Genomic DNA, 19180 nt, shown 5'->3' with positions numbered 1-19180 from the left:
GACGACGAACGTAGGTGGTGGTGGTCCGCCGCGGAATTCTCCGCTGTGGAATTGGATAGTCATTGGTTCTGCTATATATGTATCGTGTTCCTTTTTTTTTGTTCACAATGTATCGTGTTCCCATTGTTGGTAAATAACACAAAAAATCTTCTCCAATTTTCTTTGATACTCTGACTTTCTCAAAACAAAAATGAAGCAATCGAATGTGATCAAAATCCAGAATCACAAAATCAAAGCTTTAGATTTTAATTTGGTAATATAATGTTCAGTTAATCAGTTTTTGAATTTGGGGATTTTGAATTTGGGAATTGGGGATTTTGAGTTTGGTTACGACAATGGGTAGGGACGTCGGGTTATAATAAGGAAACCGGTCTGTTTTTTGGTTTGGTTACGACCCATACATGGTTTCGTCTCGGGTTTACACATCAAACCGACGTAACCACGAATCGGGGAGATTAAGATATTGAACTTCCATTTCGGGGGAAAATAAGTGTTTAACTTCTGTTTCATGGACATATAGACCGAGATCAAAGAATGGGCTCTATCTGGCGTGATACGATACTTCTCAGGGGGAAATAGACCGTTTTTCCCTTCAAATTCCCGTGAACCCTATTTAGCTAGTTTTAGTCAATCTCATTAAATTATCAGGTTAACTGTACTGAATAATTCACATCCAAACTTATTTCCAGATATAAAAAAGAGAAAGGAGACAATTATTTTCTCCGTTTCATAATATAAATTGTTTTATATAAACTTTTTTGTTTTATAATATAAATTGTTTTTAATTTTCTATTCAAATTATATATATTTTAATATTTTATAATTAATTATATTATGCAGTCTCTTTATGACTAGTTGAAGTTTTTAAAATAGATATTCTTAATATGTATATTTTCAACTAAAACAATTTATATTATGAAACGAAAGAAACATAACTTAGAGATCATTTTTTATATATATTATGGTTTGCAACATGATTTTATTTTAGGAAGTATATATTGATCAAATACCTTTTGCATTTTTGGGAATCTTGTAATTTTATTAAACAATAAACTTAATAATTTTGCATAATAGATATATAATTTTGTAATTTATTTTCACGTAAAATATATATATATATATATATATTAAATGAATTACAAAATTAAAAAATAAATTACAAAAATATATATATATTAAATGATTTTGGGTAGAGGTGGAGGATGAAAACACTCAACCAATAGTGCTGAATCATTTTATTTCAATATGTATACAAACTAAAATTTAAAGATTTCCCATAAACCTAGATCCATTCCTGTTGGTTAGTGACGAAAAATCAAAATCAGTTGCAATCAGCAAAGATTACATTTCTTGCAATATAATGAAAACTATAGCTACTTTAGTTATGTAAATATGTAATTCTGTAAGAAAAAACTCGCCAAAATGTTTGACTAATAACGACATGTTAGTGTTTTTGTTTTTGTCAAAACATGTTAGTGTTTTAATCAAACAAAAAAAAAAACTATACTTACATGTTACTGTCTCTAAACACGCATATAACTAATATGTAACCGATCGATTGCTTTCTGACTTAATCAACTAAATACGAATTTTTCACTTAATAATAGGACGAAAATTCTATTCACAACAAAATATTCGGTAATCATATATAGCGACTTTTAACTCTTTAAAATATCTTTATAGATATGCTATTATAATCTCACGTTAGCAAATTAAAAACAATTACAATTTGTACTTTTTTCTGCACTTGTATAGAATACAAATTTTATTATGGAGCAGTAAACACAATTTAAAGGAGGAAAATTTAGAACTATTGGATCAATGAGCATAGTAACAACTAAAAATTAAGAGAAAGAGATAGAGACGACAATAGTAATTATACATACATATTGTCAAACCAAAAGAAAACAATCTAATTAAGGTTTTGTCGTTTCCCCAGAGTGATTGAAGGCACTTAACATGTTGAGGGGGATGAAGCCTGGTCCGACGATACCATTACCATCTATATATATGTACATAAGTACATTACACAATCATATAATGCATCATAACATATAAATGCATGTGTATGCCTTTATGATATCCTCGATCCAAACAACATTCCCCACAACGGAAATGGCCTCTTCACGATAATCAGTCGCAGCTGATCAATCTTAGAGGAGTTATTTATATGTAGAAAGAGAAAGTGATAGAAGACATTAGACAGAGAAAGATGATGATGATGATGGTGTTATGATGAGGGAATGATGAGGATAAGAGGAGGAGATGGGCTTTTAAGAAGACTGAAACAAGTCGTCATTCCAAAACCCTAGCCCTTGTCTTCTTAAAAAAAATGTATTTTATATCGACGTACTTAATACTCAGCCGACATGTTTTAAATTGAAACTTTACATATTCTTCAAAAGAATTTTAATTTCCTTATTTTCAGAAGCTGGCAACCACGCCTAGCTATGTTATTAGTAACTTTTTTTCGTTAATTATCTAATTCCTTCTTTACTAATTGGACATATTTTCAAAAAATAAATTTTTAAGAAGATAGATCACCGTTTTCATAAAATACAATAGTGGTATAAAGTAATGAAGTTATATTATAGAACCATGCATAATGGATATGAGCATTCGATCCGTAGAAAACCTAACATCTTAAAACTTGGTGTGACTATTTGATAATCATATATATATATATATATATAAAGATCTCGATCATACCCAATAACCTAAACCATTAATTCTTCGTTATACCAATTCAGATTATCCAGAAAACTAGAATATAATTGGTCCAAATTAATCTATCATTTATACGAAGTATATATAGACGTAGTATATATTTATGAAATTGAGAAATAAAGAAGGCAAGAGGAAATCGTCAGAGTAGTAGTTGGGGTACATTGAGGATGACCAGTTGTAGAAACATATTTATTTTTGTTTTACTTTTTTAGGTACACTGCCAAGTTCCCTTTATCAGTTCATGCACGTTTCAATTAATATATATATATATATATATGAATTTATTGTTAAATTCAATTTTTTTGCCTAACAAATACCCATAATTTCAATTGGACAGTATATACGTAACTGAGAAATAAAAATACAGTATAATTTTTTTAATTAAAAAATATATTAATTATTAATAAAATATATTCTAGTTTATTTTCTTATATATATATATATATATTGTTATTATTATATAGTAGATTTGTTTTATATGTTTTTGTGTAACCTCATAATATTTTGATTCTGGGTAAGAGGAGAAGAATGTAAAGGCCATATCTGACACATTATCTTTTAATGGAATTGAATATGTATGTTTTGATAGTTTAATAACTATATATATCGGTCATATAATTATATGCGCACAAATATAAGAAAATTTGTAGAATCATGAGGTCTAAGAGCAGGATTATCAGTTAGGATCTTAAACTTGGATCTTAACCTTATTTTAAATAAAAATTTCACTATTTGTAAGTTAAGAAAAGTTATACAATATTTTAACAAATTTTTACTCCATTGGTTAAGAAGCAAAGAGTTCTTAAGGATAAAAAATTCAAATTGTTGCAAAACACTAACTTACAATACAAGTTACACACATTTCTCTTCCAAAAGCTTCATGTTATCACATTTCTCTGCAACTCCACTTGTTTCTCCTGCACTTCAACTCTGGCTGCAGTGCTCATCACTTTGTTCATGGCAAATTCTCCAATAAACCTCATCAAAAAGAGTAGAAAGGATCAAAGCAATGAAAACAGAGAACACTTATCAAAAACAGAGACATTTATCTATTTCAAGCAAAACTCATTCAAACAGACCAAACCAATCAACTGATTCTGTTTTGCTAAAATTAAACAAACACAAGTTCATTCAAACATTGATTCATTCGCTAGAAAACTGAGACTTAACTTATGAAAAAAAGACTATTAGCATTGGCTCATGTTATTTGTGCGATAGATTAGGTATTCTACTTGAGCAGAGATCACCAAATAAACACTTGGAAAAACACAAATCTAAATCATGTAAAATCAGAAGTTCAATGATATAGCCATAATTGAGGTATGCTGCACTAAACAAAGCTTATACCCGCACAGAAATAAACGATGCAAGAGAATATACCAAACAATGCAAAGTACTTACATGTATCAAAGGAGAGAAGAAAGCAAAATCTTAGAGACCCTCGTTCATAACTGACGATATGGTTTCCACTTCAACTTCTGTTGCTACGTTGACCAGTGAGTTGAAATTATCCTTCAAAGTAAAAATTTCAATTAGGCAATGACATAATATTACAACTAAAACGATATATGGTCATAGTATTAAAATATGTTTTTATATGAACCTTTTCTAACCAATTTCTTAAATTTATGAAGCACAAAGGCATTTCTTTTTCCAGGTGGCTGGACAGAAAAGCAAATCACAATCAGTTAAAGAACCCTAACATCATAGAATACTAATTTTGCTACCAATTTCTCTCCCAATTGTGAAAACCCTAATTTACGATGTACTAATGAAATCAGAGAGAAATTAGAGAGATTTGTACCCTTTCTCATGTAGATCATGATACCGACGGATCAAAAACGCAATCCCCACTCATTTCTCCTCTCAGTTCGACGGATGAAGACGAGTCGGCTCGATTTCTCCGGCGGAAGCTTCGAGAATTGCAGGGATAGAGAGATGCCACCGAAAAGCTCTGATTACGTGAGATGAAACACGCAATTCCATCTCATTTCTCCTCTCAATTCGTCAGATCAACAGCCTCATAGGATATCGCCGTTTTGGTTTCGAGGAAAAGAGAGAGAAGTCGAGAGAGAAATAAAAAAACGAAGAGTTTTTTTTTTTGGTTTTGTTCTTTCTTCAAACTAATCAGAGCAGGACACGTGCTCATATCTAAACTCATCAAAAACATCTTAAATAAGATATACATCTTAGCATTTGTTTGATCAATTCATTAAATTTAATAATTTTTTCCCCTAAGATATCTTTAAGATATCACCGATAAACCTGCTCTAAGCTAATTGGAAGTATTAGTGGAAAAGCTGTTCAACGGGAAGACATTACTCTTGTTTCTTTATGGCATGGGGTATTTTTCACTTGAACTTCACGCCACTGTCTAAACCATAGATATTCCCAATATCTATAGTTTTTTCTTAATATTTCACAATATTTATATGAAGAAATCATTAATATTTTTTAAAAATCATTAATTATTACTATTTAAAAATTAATAAATACATATGTATATGTGCATGCAGATAGTCTGGCGTCGACTACGTTTCTGTGACATTGTAATTAGGGAAGTAATAAATACAACAAAATTAAAGCTTGCTGTCAAGTTTTGAGGCATGTTTGTCTCTATACTCTTCAGCTAATGCTATCCAGCTCTCTCTCTCTCTCTCTCTCTTTTTTTTTTTCTAATAATACTTCTAATTTTTTTGTTTTTAATACACTTCTAATTTTGAATACCTTTTTCTGTTTTAGTATATGTATCGTCTATGTCATTAGTTTTGCAATTTTTCTATATAGCCTCTGTTATCTAGGATGAAAATTTTGAATGTTGTAGGTTTAGTTTTTGGTTGTCTTATGTCAATTTAAATGTGACTATGTTTATGTTTGACCCAAAAAAAAGTTACTACTACTATTTTCCGTTGTTAAAAGTGAACTATATGTTATTGCACATCATGGGAATTTGTATTCTGATATGACTTTTCGTTTAATATAGTTACTGTATCAGTTTGACCAACAGCTGTATATATACACAAATAACAAAATACATATACCAGTGCATTAACGGAAGAATAATTTTTGTTTGTTTATAATTAGTATAGTTTGGTTTCTGCCAAAAGTATCTATAGGCTGATAATGCAAATAAAATTCATACTGTATAATAATTTTGAGCATGATATGTTGAGCTGGCCCAATATGAGTTATAAACGCGCTCTTTATATCTTATGGGTGTCAATAAGGACAAGGCAATTAGCCAGCCAATTAGGTCCTTTTCTAATCTACACAGCTGATTACATTTACACGATTACACGAATGGGCCCGTTTCTACCCTTAGGCAAAGTAGGCAAATGCCAAGTGTCCAATATTAATTTCAAAAAAAAAAAAATTTAAAAAATGCCCAAAATATTTTTTTTAAAAAATTACTTAGAGGTTTTAAATTTTTTTTGGTTTTGTCATAGCCCATAAGTCTCATTATATATTGAGACCCGTAACAAAAAATAACATTACATTATAACATAAAGTAAACTCAAAATACATTAACGTAATTAAGTTTAGACATGGATAATTAATATCATTGAACTGAAATTTTCGTAAATAGATTATAATGACATTAAAAATTGTAAATAATACTTCCTTCGTTCTTTTATAGATGATGTTTTAGGAAATGCACACATATTAAGAAATCATTTAATTTTTGTTTATTTCTAAACAAAAACATCATTTATTATCTAATCAACCAATAGAAAAATAATCTACATAATATAAATCATCAAACCAATAAAAAACTAATTAATATTGCATTGAAAACTGAAAACATCATCTATTTAAGAACAAAAACAAAAGCTTAAAACATCATTTATATAAGAACAGAGGGAGTATTACAGTTTAAATGTTTTAATGTGATTTACGACATATGACATTCACCAACTGAAGTATAAAGATTCATATCTCTTATAACTCTGCTTAGAATTCTGTAGACATTCATACGAATGAAATTAATCTAACGTTTTTAAACGAAAGGTTAACATGAAGTAAAGAAAAACAAAAAAACTAATCTCTTATTACCATGAAAATAAAGCATAAAACCAAGATCCAATGGGCCGGCTCAAATCTTATCTTCTTAATTACGTAAATCAATCCAGTGTAAATTTAAATTTTAAGGCCCATTTTGTTCTTTATTTTTTCAGCGCCAATTTTTGAACTTAATAGAAAAAAAAGATGTATACATCATTTTTCGATTTTCTTTGTTGGTAATTCGATACATAGTTCTTGATGATATCGTGAAGTAATTTTTATCCGGGAACAGTATAAATTAATTATATGAAGAGACGATTGTATTACAATTATTTAAAATAGCGTTGAAGAAAAATCACAACTTTGATCATAATCTATATTATTAATTGGGAAGCATTGGATAATAAATAACCTTATAAAGGGTAAAGAATTACAAAAAATGCCATTGATTTTAAATGTTTTTAAATAACTTCATTAAGGGTACAATAGTAATCACAAAATTAATATATTTAAATAAAAAATAGTTTAATTCTTTTAAATACTTATTAATTTCCAAAAAAATAAACTAATTTTCTCTCTCTTATTAATTATAAACGAAAATTTGAAATTAATTTTTTAAAAATTGTTAACCAATAGGAATTGAAAAACTAAGATTTGATATCCAACTAAGATTTTTTCTAAACCAATCCTAATAGACTATTCTATATCAAAAATACAAATAAAAATAATATCATTTTAATTCAAAATTAAAAAAAACTATCATTTAAAAAGATTTATCAATGGAGGATTTTAAGATTGAATTTAAAATTTGGTAAAAAAATTAAATGCAAATATTTTAATATTCAGTTTTGTTATAATATTTTTATTACAAATTTTGAAATATAAAACAAAATTTTATTTCATAATTTCTAAAAAACCATATTAAATATTAACAAATATTTATTTTTACTATGAAATAAACTCAAATAACAATAAATTTTAAGTAATTATCATAATGGTTTTCGTTTAGAGCAATTTTCGAAAAAATCTAAACAATAGAATGTACATATTAATTTTGAAATATTTTGTGTTTTATTTTTTTCTTTTCAACTCAGATCTTCCTTAAATAATAACTAGATGCAAATATTATTTAAGGAAGATTTTAAGATTGAATTTAAAATTTGGTAAAAAAATTAAATGCAAATATTTTAATATTCAGTTTTGTTATAATATTTTTATTACAAATTTTGAAATATAAAACGAAATTTTATTTCATAATTTCTAAAAAACCATATTAAATATTAACAAATATTTATTTTTACTATGAAATAAACTCAAATAATAATAAATTTTAAGTAATTATCATAATGGTTTTCGTTTAGAGCAATTTTTGAAAAAATCTAAACAATAGAATGTACATATTAATTTTGAAATATTTTGTGTTTTATTTTTTTCTTTTCAACTCAGATCTTCCTTAAATAAATCCATAATATATTGCACACAGTTTTTGAAATTATGTAAACTAATTATATATTTTGCATTCAACACAAATTATGCAGCAATAGCATATCCCTTTTGTAGATGTATCTAAAACTTTTATTTTTAGTCCAAATATTGAACTAATTATGATTAAACAATGAAAAGAAGAATATGCAAAATTTAGCTAAGAAAAGAAACATTAATAAATTTGTTAAAATATTTGTAACTTTAACATCATACATATTAATCCGCAAAACTCACAGTGTGTATTTTATGGTATTAGTAAGCAAACAAGAATTTGGAACATGGTTTTAATGGAATGAAATGAGAATAAGAATTACGAGACGGGATGGCAGGGGAACATAAATTAAAAATCAAACTTAATACTCAACTGGTATGAGTTTGTGTTATGAGCACTATATAAAATAAATTTGTTTACACACATAACCTTATACGTACGTTTTTAGTTACAATTTATGACAGATACGGGACCATAATATTTTTATTTCACGTATACGAGACGGGTTATGGGACGAAAAATTTATGACATATACAATACGGGATAGGTTTCCTGTTCCAAAATAGTTACGCCTAGCTAATATACATGAAATAATCCAAACTAAACCGAATATGTATCATATTTAACACATGTAATCAAACTGTTAGAAATGTTTTGAATAGTTTAGAAAATAAAAACGTAACATCACTTAACTTTTGCAACTAAATAATATCTTAATTTTATATTAAATACAATTTCACACGTACGTGTAGGTCCGAATCTTAAAATATAACTATGCACTAACGCAACTAAATTTCGTTCATTACTCTAACTTTATAATATCTATATTATTACAAAGTTCACTAACACAACAAAATATTTTATATTTTTAAAATCTATATAACAATTTCTAAAAAAAATATATCTGCACGTACATGTGGATCTAGATCTAATACACTAAAATATACATCATAAAAACAATAAAATAATCTATATTATATGAAAATTTGTAAGAAATGTTTTTGAAATATGAAACCCCGCACGTACGTGCGGGTCAGGATCTAGTCTATCGTTAAGTGGACACCTGGTTCATGATCGATGGAAGATGAATCGAGCGAAAGAGAAGTGTTGAATCCTTGGACGTTACTGTTAATGAACATTATAACCATTGGCTCTGTTTTTTTCTCTGACCAAATTGCCCTTCCCCTGTTTTTAATGTTAACTTTTCCGGTGATCTCTGTTTTCTGAACTTCATTTTTAGGCGGATTCTTGTTCATGAGGTTGGCGTCAGGTTTCTCTGGATTGTGGTTTTGATCCTTTTTATGATCTGGTGAAGTGTGAGATTCGTTGTTTATAAGTTTTGGAGGAGGAGATTTGATTTTGTTAGGTTTAATTTGGGGTAACAATGGTTTAGGTGACGGTATGATTTGTGATTTGATTGGCGGCGGTGCGGGAATTGGTGATTTCATCGGCGATGGTGACCTCTGTTCCGTCAGAGATGGTGGTGGTATAGGTGATTGATATTGGTGGTTTTCACTAGCTTTCGGCGACAACAATGGCGATGCTGATGGTGATGAGTGTGTCTGAGATCTTGCTTGTTTTTCAGATTCAGGAGATGACGGTATTGTTTTAGGTTCTGGAGTAGATTTTGATGGTGGTGATGGCGAAATCGGAGGTGATTGGGACCGTGTTTCATCAATGGATTTAGACGGCAAAGGCGGTGGTGGCGGTTGGTGTTGCCATTCTTCAGTTGCTTGCAGCCTTGACGGCGGAGGCGGTGCAATTTTAGCTTCTGGCGATGGCAAAGGTTTTCCACCAGGTTCTGATAATGACGGAGACAGTGATCGGAATTGAGTTTCTTCAATAGATTTGGACGGCAGAGGCGGTGGAGACGTTTGGGGTTGGACTTCTTTAATAGCTTTTAGCATTGACGACGGTGGCGATGCTTGCGACTGAAGCGGTGATCGGAGCCGAGTTTCGTCTATGGATTTAGATGGCAAAAGCGGTGGTGGCAGTTGGGGCTGGGATTTTTCTGTAGCGTTTTGCGTCGACGGCGGAGGCGATGGAACTTTAGCTTCTAGTGGCGGTAAAGGCGGATGAAATTCACCAGAATCTGGTAATGACGATGCTTGCGACAGAGACGGTGATCGGAGCTGAGTTTCATTAATGGATTTAGACGGTAGAAGCGGTGGAGGTGGTTGGGACTGGGATTCTTCAGTAGGGGTTAGCGTTGAAGGCGGAGACGGTAGAATTTTGGCTTCTGGTGGTGGTTGAGTTTCACCTGTTTCTGACAATGACGGTGGCGATGATCGGGACTGAGTCTGATTAAAGAATTTTGACGGCAGAAGCGGTGAAAACGGTCGTGATTGGGAATTTTCATTAGTGTTTATCGTTGACAGTGAAGACGGTGGAGTTTTGGCTTCTGGTGGTGGTGGTGGCGAAACTGGCTGTGATTGAGAAATAGTTTCATCAATGGATTTAGACGGCAAAAGCGGAGGAGAAGTTTGGGATTGGAATTCTTCATTAGCGTTTAATGTTGACGGTGAAGACGGTGGAGTTTTGGCACCAGATTTTGATGATGTTGGAGGCGATGGATGGAACCGAGTTTCATCAATAGATTTAAGCGGTGGAGACGGTTGGGACTGAGATTCTTCGGTAGACTTTAGCGTTGACGAGGGGGACAATGGTGTTTTTGCTTCTGGTGTTAGCGGTGGAGGAGGCACCGATGCTAGTAATTGCTGCTGAGATTCAGTGGATTCTGGCGGCGACTTAGGAGGTGATTGGATAAGTAGATTCCGGTGTGTTTTGACATGTTTTGACGTCAGTGGTGGCATTGGCTGCGATTGAGGCTCTTCCTTTGATTTTGGTGATAACGGCGACAGTGGTGGTTCCGGTAGTACATGTGGTGGAGAGCCGTGATTTTCCCTAGATTCCGAAAAAGAGGGTGAAAGTGTTGATGGAGAAGGTATCGGAGATGGAAATGGTGGCTGAAATGGCGGTGACTGTGGTGGCGATTGAGACAAAGTTTCTTGAAGAGTCCTTCGTGGCGGCCTCTGTTGTGGCGGTTGGTGGCTAACGCTTTGCCGTAGTTGGACAAGTCTAGCTAAGTTTCCGAGCCGGAATCTCCGGCGAGATTGCCGATTATTAAACATTATTCGTAACTCTCATTAATTATTTGGTCGTTGAATATGTAGAATTGTATGCATATGTTTGGTTAAAATAGATATTGATAAGCTTAAGCTCTATAAACGAGAGGAGACAACTTTAGCATACACGAAACATATCTTCTTGAGACTAAGTATATTAGTAGTAGAAAGAAAAGTATTGGATTCACCTTTTATGTCCTTTCACAAATCACGTGTTCATGTACCTTCACTTTCTGAAATATACAAAATTAGCCCATTTCATGTACCTTCACGTGTTCATGTACCTTCAGAAATGGTACAAAAATAGTAATGGTGTTTAACTACATTACTATTTTTTTTTTTAACTAGAAAGTTGATAAAGAAACGAATGACTACATTACTATTACATGGCGAAGAGTTAATTAAATTTCCATATATGTCTAATTACATTATTGTAATCTTCAAATCTTCTTTTTCAATTCCCTAAAGTCATCCCCGTCAGTCACTGGCCAAAAGTGAATCTATCTATTACTAATAAAAGATGCTAATTGAGGCCTCTCAAGCCATTCCACATCAGCAAAAACAAAAACACCTAAGAGGATGCCACATCAACGCATCAATTTTATTTAACTTCTCTCATGATACCACGTCACCCAATTAGGGTAATTAAGAAACTAATCTACGAACTCATTACACGCGTCTTCCCTCATACGAACATACAAATATTAGGGAACCCATCGTCTCCCGAAAAGCCATAAACTCTTCGGTTCAATCTTCTCTCATCTTCTATGGCTTTCCAGTTTCTCATGTTCAACCTCCATCAAGTAACTTATGGATTCGGTTTCATGTCATATGGTTCAAGCTTCTCCCATCTCATTTTAACCCAAAAAACCACTACCACTTCACCTCTAAATATAGTTTTCACGACTGTATATAAGATATCATATCAGCCTTCTTCTTCGCTCTCTATTCATTATATGGGTTTTTCAAAATTGGCGTCTGATCCATATATTGAAAAAGTGAACGTCGGAGACCATCCGGTGAGTGCATCTCAAGCTAAGCGAAAAACATAACGAGCGGGCCCTTATGTTTTGAAGCGAGTGTTTATTTAACGTATCTTCATCTCTGATTTGTTCCTTGACCAGATTAGAACAACTCCCCACAAAAAGCCCCAACAGCATTGGGAACAATGGCCTTGAAGATGACGAAGGTTCCGTAGCCTAATCTAGAATGAAGTAAGCAGCAAACCATTTTTAAAATTTTAACATTAGATTGTCTTCTCTTTCACTAAAATCTGAGACCTGCTTCTCTTTGATATATCTTATCCCCCAATCTGTATTATTTCAATGATGGTTCGTTTTATTTTTTGATTTTGCCACCTTTGTTATTTTTGTTTAGTAGAAATTAGGAACACGCTCTACTGTGTACAAATTATTTCTATAGTTCTACGCTACATCAGATTATTTTTTATTTGTGATTGGATTGAGTATCTTTAATGTTTTAGTTTTAATAAAGTATGGTAGTGTGGCTGGTGATCATTATCGAGAATCACCATCATTTGATTCCAAAACATTTCCAAGCTAAGAACACATATATCTTTTATTTTCGTTAAGGCCGACAAATACTAGAAGAGATCGATCATCAACTTAAACATTGTTGATGATGCTTAGTCAATATATTTTTACAGCTCACTATTTTGATCTTAGTTAATACCAATTAAAAATAACTACGTTCCTCTATTGTATAGTATATATATAACGAAGTTTAACATGAATTCTGGTTCCTTTTCTTCAGTTCTATACCTTTTTTTATTTGTTTGTGGGTAAAATATTACAATGTCTACTATAGGTTTTGTAAGCATCATTGCCCTCACTTAACACCGATATTTTCAGCCTGTATCACTTTTGATCTCGACATTATTTGCTCCTCAGTTTGAAGGTTCACTTGGAGTGTAGAAAGCATGTCCAGATCGGGTTGGTGTTTTCATCTACATTTTGAATTTCTAATCTAGAAATCTCAAATTTTCTAGCTATGTATAGGTGTGAAGCATCTAACTGATTATGCTGTTTAATTTGCATTTAAATCGTTGACGTTTCATTTCTCTCATTGGTATTACCTTTGCAGTTCAGTTAAAAACTTATTTTAGTTACCACTATTTCATAGATATATTATTAGCTATTTAGCTTCTATACGAATGCCACTAGCCTACTACCAATGAAACTAAAACAATAGAGGTAGTTATGTATCATTAACACAAATTTAAACTTTTTTCTTAAAATATGAGTTACACGTCTCACTTCAATTTCAAAAACTTCATATTTAAGGGATATACAAAACAAGCTAGCTGCAAAAAATTGAAATGAATATTTAATTTTAAAATGAAGAAAACAAATAAATATGATTTGAAAATAAAGTATGAGATGTATATATAGATGAATATATCCAAATAATAATTAAAAAATTAGAAAAAAATATAAATCACAAAGAAAATTTTTAAAGATGGATAAAACTGAACAATTATTTGTGCCATACATGTTTTTCTATTAAAATATTAAATATTACATCAAATGTATTCTAAACAAACTAAAAAATAATTTCAATCTAAATTAGTGTAATGGTTAAATGTATACCGAACATAGCCCGGATTACCCCTAGTAATAGTAATATATTTTTAAAAAAACTTGCAATTTCTCTAGGTTGATCAATATGTTTTTGGTGTGAGCGCAACTCTAGACGACACGGTGAGATCCGAAACCTCCTGAATATCTTGCTAAGCTCGTCGATTGTGCTCCATCAAGGACACGACAATAGGATGCTAGATGTATTGTCGTCTCATTCTATGAGAGGGCCCTTGGTAAAACTAAAAAAAAATTAAATTCTCCTACTAAAATTTGTTTAAAAAAAATTAGACCATTTTTCTGCACTAAATTTTTTGAAAATGGCTTTGAACCCATGGCAAATGCCTATGTTGTCATGAGAGAGACAGCCCTGCCTAGATGACGGGTTGCAAATTTGGTTAAGCACAAGAACATAGCGTCTTGTTTTCACTTTTAAACGCTTTCTATTCTCTTTTCAGATTTAAATTATATCCAGGTTGCATATGATGTAAACATGGTTTTTTGAATTATATAAAATTTAACATTCATTAAAAATATATAGATTGGTCATTGTTGCTGATCTAACAAATCCATAATTATCCTACCCAAAAATATTCACAGCCTCATTTTGTTTTTAATTACTCTATATTCATTGCTAAACATTCTTATTTTCTAATTAATATATCTCAATTAGTCTAAATTCAATTGCCAACCATTTTTACTACTCCCTCTGTTTCAAAATATATGATGCTTTGGTTAAAAGCACAAATTTTAAGAAACTATTTTTTTTTCTATTATTTTTACAATGAAATCATAATTTAATATTTACTTAAAGAAAGCTTGGCCAATGAAAACGTTTACTGCATAATATAAATAGTCATAAAATTGTATGAATTTAATTTTTACGTGGAAACTTGAATTTTTTGTCCAAAACATCGTATATTGTCAAACAAGATAAAATGGCTAAAACATTATATAATATGAAACAGAGGGAATATTCAATATAAAGATTTTTAATATATCTAATGCATTGAATTAGTAGTGTTTATTTTAGTTAATTTTCTCAATTTCAAAAGCAATAAATTATATTCGAAGCTATTAAACTTTAAATTGAAACCGGAAGTTTTTTTTATCTTTTTAATGAAAATGGCGATTGTCTAGTCGAAACGATCTCTCTTTTTTGTCTCTTTCTCGTTGTTTATAGAGAATTTATAGTAACTATCCATGAGCTACAGTGATTTGTCAGAAGGATAGATGAAATTACCCAAAAACCTTTGTTTTTCTCATTTTTTTTTCTTTTTGATTTCTCTCTCCTTCTCTACCTCCATTGTTGCATCCACAACCTTCCTCCGACACCATTCTTTCTGTCTTTCGATAAATCTAGGCTACCAAACGCTTTCCATATTGATGAGTTATCTCTTCCTCAATTTCTCTTTACTTCGTCAAATTTCAATCTTTCTGGGAATCTCCGTCGTCATGTTTTTGTTTTAAATTGTCTGTCATTCTCTTTTGTAACATGCTACTTTCTCGAATTACACGTGATAGCATAAAATCTCTCTCTTCAACATGCTATTTTTTTTTTTCGTATTACACGTTATTTATTATGATCACATATGATTTCTTTCAAAAGCATGATTTTAATGTTAAAAACACATTGTTTTTCTAAACGAAACATATTTTTTTTTCAGTATAACATGCTATTTACTTTAATATAACACGTTATTTTTATATGTTAACTCCTATTCATTTCATTTGTTTCAAAAACATGCCTTTTTAAAAAACCACATTATGTTTTTGTAAATAACAGGTTATTCGGTTTAATATATCATGTTAAATTTAAATGTTACATGCTATTTTCTAAAATTTCACGAAAATTATATTTCTTTCTGTCTTCGGCACCGAATCTTTCTCTCCTTCTATTCAATTCCAAAACAAAAAGGTTAATTTTGTCAATTCACTCCCTCTAAAGTGTGGGACCATAATTACTTTCTAACAAAAAATAGATCCATGACTATTTTCTTAATAACTTTTTGGTCAAAGATTACTTTCTAATATTTCCTTGTTTTTATTGTTGATTGACAAACTAATAAGGAAGTGATGGATGGAAATTGTAGAAGATTTAACTCTTTTTTAGAAAAAAAAATGGTTTTAAAAATTTGATTTTTACCAGTCACACTTTAATTACTTAACAACCTTAGAAATCTCTTAAATGTTCTCACAACACATTTTGTATTATTTGTTCTTGTTAGTTGTTACATTCACATTAAGATAATTTAGTTTTGCCCAAAAAAAAAAAATATAATAGTCCCTAAAATTCTTGTTCTACTTATTTCTTTCTAAAGTTTATAAATCCAAACCAATCACCCCCTTATAATCATCAATGCTCTTTAGTGACGTTGAATGAATTTAATGCGTAGGGAGACATTAATAGGCCTTGGGCCATTACTTTAAAGCCCAAGTTAAAAAGTCAACTTATCACAAAAGACAGGAAGGTGAAGAATAATGGTCGGAAGAAATCGGAGTTAGGAGTTACCTAACCTAACTCAGATTCGATCCTAAGATGATGTCCGATCTTCAAAGGGACAGATTTGGTCGGAAGATGATGTCTGATCTTCCAAGGGATATGACGGAGGAGGTGCTCTCTAGGCTTCCGGTGACATCTCTGAGAGAAGTGCGATCGACCTGCAAAAAATGGAATACTTTAAACCAAAAGTCGAAGCTTTTTAAAGAAGCACATTGCAAATAAGAAGAAGCAGATTGAGGTGGTCATGATGATAGAATCTAGAGTCTTTTTGATGAGCGTCAATCTCCTCTATCCATGTGTAGAGCGTATAGGTAATCTCGATGCAGATCAAATCGACATATTTCTTTCACTGCGAGGGTTTATTCTTAAAGAAATTTTGACGTTTAGTGTGATATTGACTTTCTCTCTCACGGTTTGGCAAAGTCAAAAAAACTTTCCATAGAATAGCTAGAGAACCAGAAATTAAGAGAAAATAAACGAAATAACTAGAGAACAAAGAATGGTTGTTCTTTATTTAAAATAGAAGGAAAATTTGTAATGAATCTGAAATTTCATGGTGAAATAATTGATTTTGTTTCATTATCAAGTAGAGAGATTAGAGTTAAATGGATTAAGAAATTTCCAGCAAGTTGGAAGAAATGACAGAAATTAGTGAGAAAGCAAATGTTCTTCCTACGTAATCGACTTAACCACCAAATAACTAAACAATACTTAAATTCTTTAGCTTTTCGAACTTAAACTACTATCGATTTATAATATTTCTATGTAAAAAACATTCAAAATGTAAAGAAAACAAGATTATGAGATAACTACTAATGACGACTGCAAATTTTAGGGTTGCAGAAGAGGATAACTCAGGTTGAAGACGACTGTAAAATTACAATTATACCCTTCATCAAATTTCTGCTGTGTACGTATATATAATTTACGGTGTAATAATGTACATACATCTTTGTTGGTGACTTAATTTTGATGGGATATATTTGTTGATATAATAAACCACTATTGGCGAGGGATCTATTCTACGATGTTCCTACTAGAGATGAAACCACTGTTATTTAATTTTTTTATGTTTCTAAATACACTCCGAACAAACAATATATGTCTTGTCGTACTAATTTATACTTTTGTCTCATCAACTCGGCATTTACTAAATCATCGAAGACTAGAGAAAATCCACTCAATTACCATTCACTTTACATCTACCATGTCAATTTGCATTTGTGTACTTTAAATATTCACTGTCATATACTTCCTCGTGTACATAATTAGTAATGTACGTACATTCTTCTAAAAATAATGTCTTAGCTCGTTATGACTCCACATCTAACATGCACATCTGTTTTCGTATACGTCAAACATTCACCTTTACATACTTCATGGGTACATAGTTAGTAGTGTACGTACATTCTTCCAAAAATCATGGCTTACCTCCCTTACATTTTCAACTGCAACCTCTTTACCTCTCCAAGCTGTAGAATATGAAATCCGAACATTGAGATCATTTAGAAGCAACTGTGGTAAATCGACAGCTCTCGGACCCCCTTGCGTAGAACTGTATCTGCTCTTCACTACCTCTCTGAGAAGCTTATAACTAGCATGTTTAGTATAATTCTTCCAAGTGTCAATGTCACACGTATGGGTGGTATCATACGATGTGATTTTGAAATATTTCGAATTCTTGACGACTTGAGCAGTCAATGCCATGGACAATTATCATCAACTCAAACCATCTCCAATCTTGTAGGACATGACCGAGGTTGCTTGTAGCAAAATCATTCTTTGATTGCAAGATAAGCCATTGTTTGTTGTATGACTTTCTTGTTCATAAAAACACTTCCCACATACAAAGTCTCACATGTCGTACTCAGTTCAACTTGTGTCTCATTGGCTTAATCATCGAATACCGGAGCAACATCATTATAGAGAATCTCCACCTCACCACCATATAATGAAGAAAAGCCACTATACACTTTGTAAGCCTCAGCTGCGGTAACTAGCCGATGATCATTCAGTGCCCCACTTGTTGATGCTCTAATACCACACTCGAGAACATCATCCCTAGTAACTTCGTCTATACCATTAATATTGGTATCCGTGTACGTAACAAAATCACCTTTGCAGCCTGTATCTTGTACACATTCGCTAGTGTACGTACATTGGTACAAACTATATCGAAACGTACGTGTTGGAGTCACGGTTGGTGTACGGTCACCCAAATGAGAAATGTTATCTCCGCCAGGTACATGCTGACTTGTGTACGTACACTCTGCCAATAGACGACTGAATTCCCCTGAATGTTCAACAGTCTGTTGAGTGAGAATGACGTCCTCCTCAACATTCCCAATTCCATATTCTTTTACAATTACTTCATTCCACTTGTTGTAATCGTAATTTTTGCCACTACCTTCACTACCATCTATAGTAGGATCGAGGGTACTTTCCCCTATTCATCGTCGCCTTGATGATCATCATACCCATCACCCTCTTTGTTGTCCTCCTCCTCTTCATCTCTATCTGTTTTATCGTCCTCAATGTCGTGTTGCTCATCTACGGCCTCAATATTTGCATCCACATTTAAAGGCGCTACAATGGTTTTTGGTGTCTTTGCACTCCCAGACACATGGTCACTTTCAGCATCATGGCCATCATTCCTAGAGACAGTATTTCTGTCTGCCTTGACGGTTGTAATAAAAGAGACAAAGAAGTTCACTAGTATCCCCACCACGAATCAAAAAGAATGTATCCA

At 31.7% G+C, this 19180-nt stretch overlaps 1 protein-coding gene and 2 long non-coding RNA genes across 3 annotated transcripts; 1 reads left to right on the top strand and 2 right to left on the bottom strand.

Annotated features, from left to right (window-relative positions):
* Positions 1–3511: 3511 nt before the first annotated feature.
* Positions 3512–4786, bottom strand: LOC110227767. The gene is made up of 2 exons (XR_002331450.1): positions 4532–4786; positions 3512–4239 (listed from the first exon to the last, which is right to left on the bottom strand). It is a non-coding gene; the product is annotated as an uncharacterized LOC110227767 (long non-coding RNA).
* A 4127-nt stretch (positions 4787–8913) lies between these two features.
* On the bottom strand, positions 8914–11654 carry LOC9311077 (leucine-rich repeat extensin-like protein 5). Its single transcript, XM_021023701.1, has one exon. It carries the CDS (start codon positions 11335–11337, stop codon positions 9247–9249), a length of 2091 nt encoding a protein of 696 aa, XP_020879360.1. The 5' UTR covers positions 11338–11654; the 3' UTR covers positions 8914–9246.
* A 476-nt stretch (positions 11655–12130) lies between these two features.
* LOC110227193 lies at positions 12131–12657 on the top strand. The gene is made up of 2 exons (XR_002330985.1): positions 12131–12350; positions 12456–12657. It is a non-coding gene; the product is annotated as an uncharacterized LOC110227193 (long non-coding RNA).
* The last annotated feature ends 6523 nt before the right edge of the window (positions 12658–19180 follow it).

The sequence above is a fragment of the Arabidopsis lyrata genome (assembly GCF_000004255.2).
Source record: "Arabidopsis lyrata subsp. lyrata unplaced genomic scaffold ARALYscaffold_6, whole genome shotgun sequence".
Lineage (NCBI taxonomy): Eukaryota > Viridiplantae > Streptophyta > Magnoliopsida > Brassicales > Brassicaceae > Arabidopsis > Arabidopsis lyrata.
This window is presented reverse-complemented; position numbering and strand designations above follow the sequence as displayed.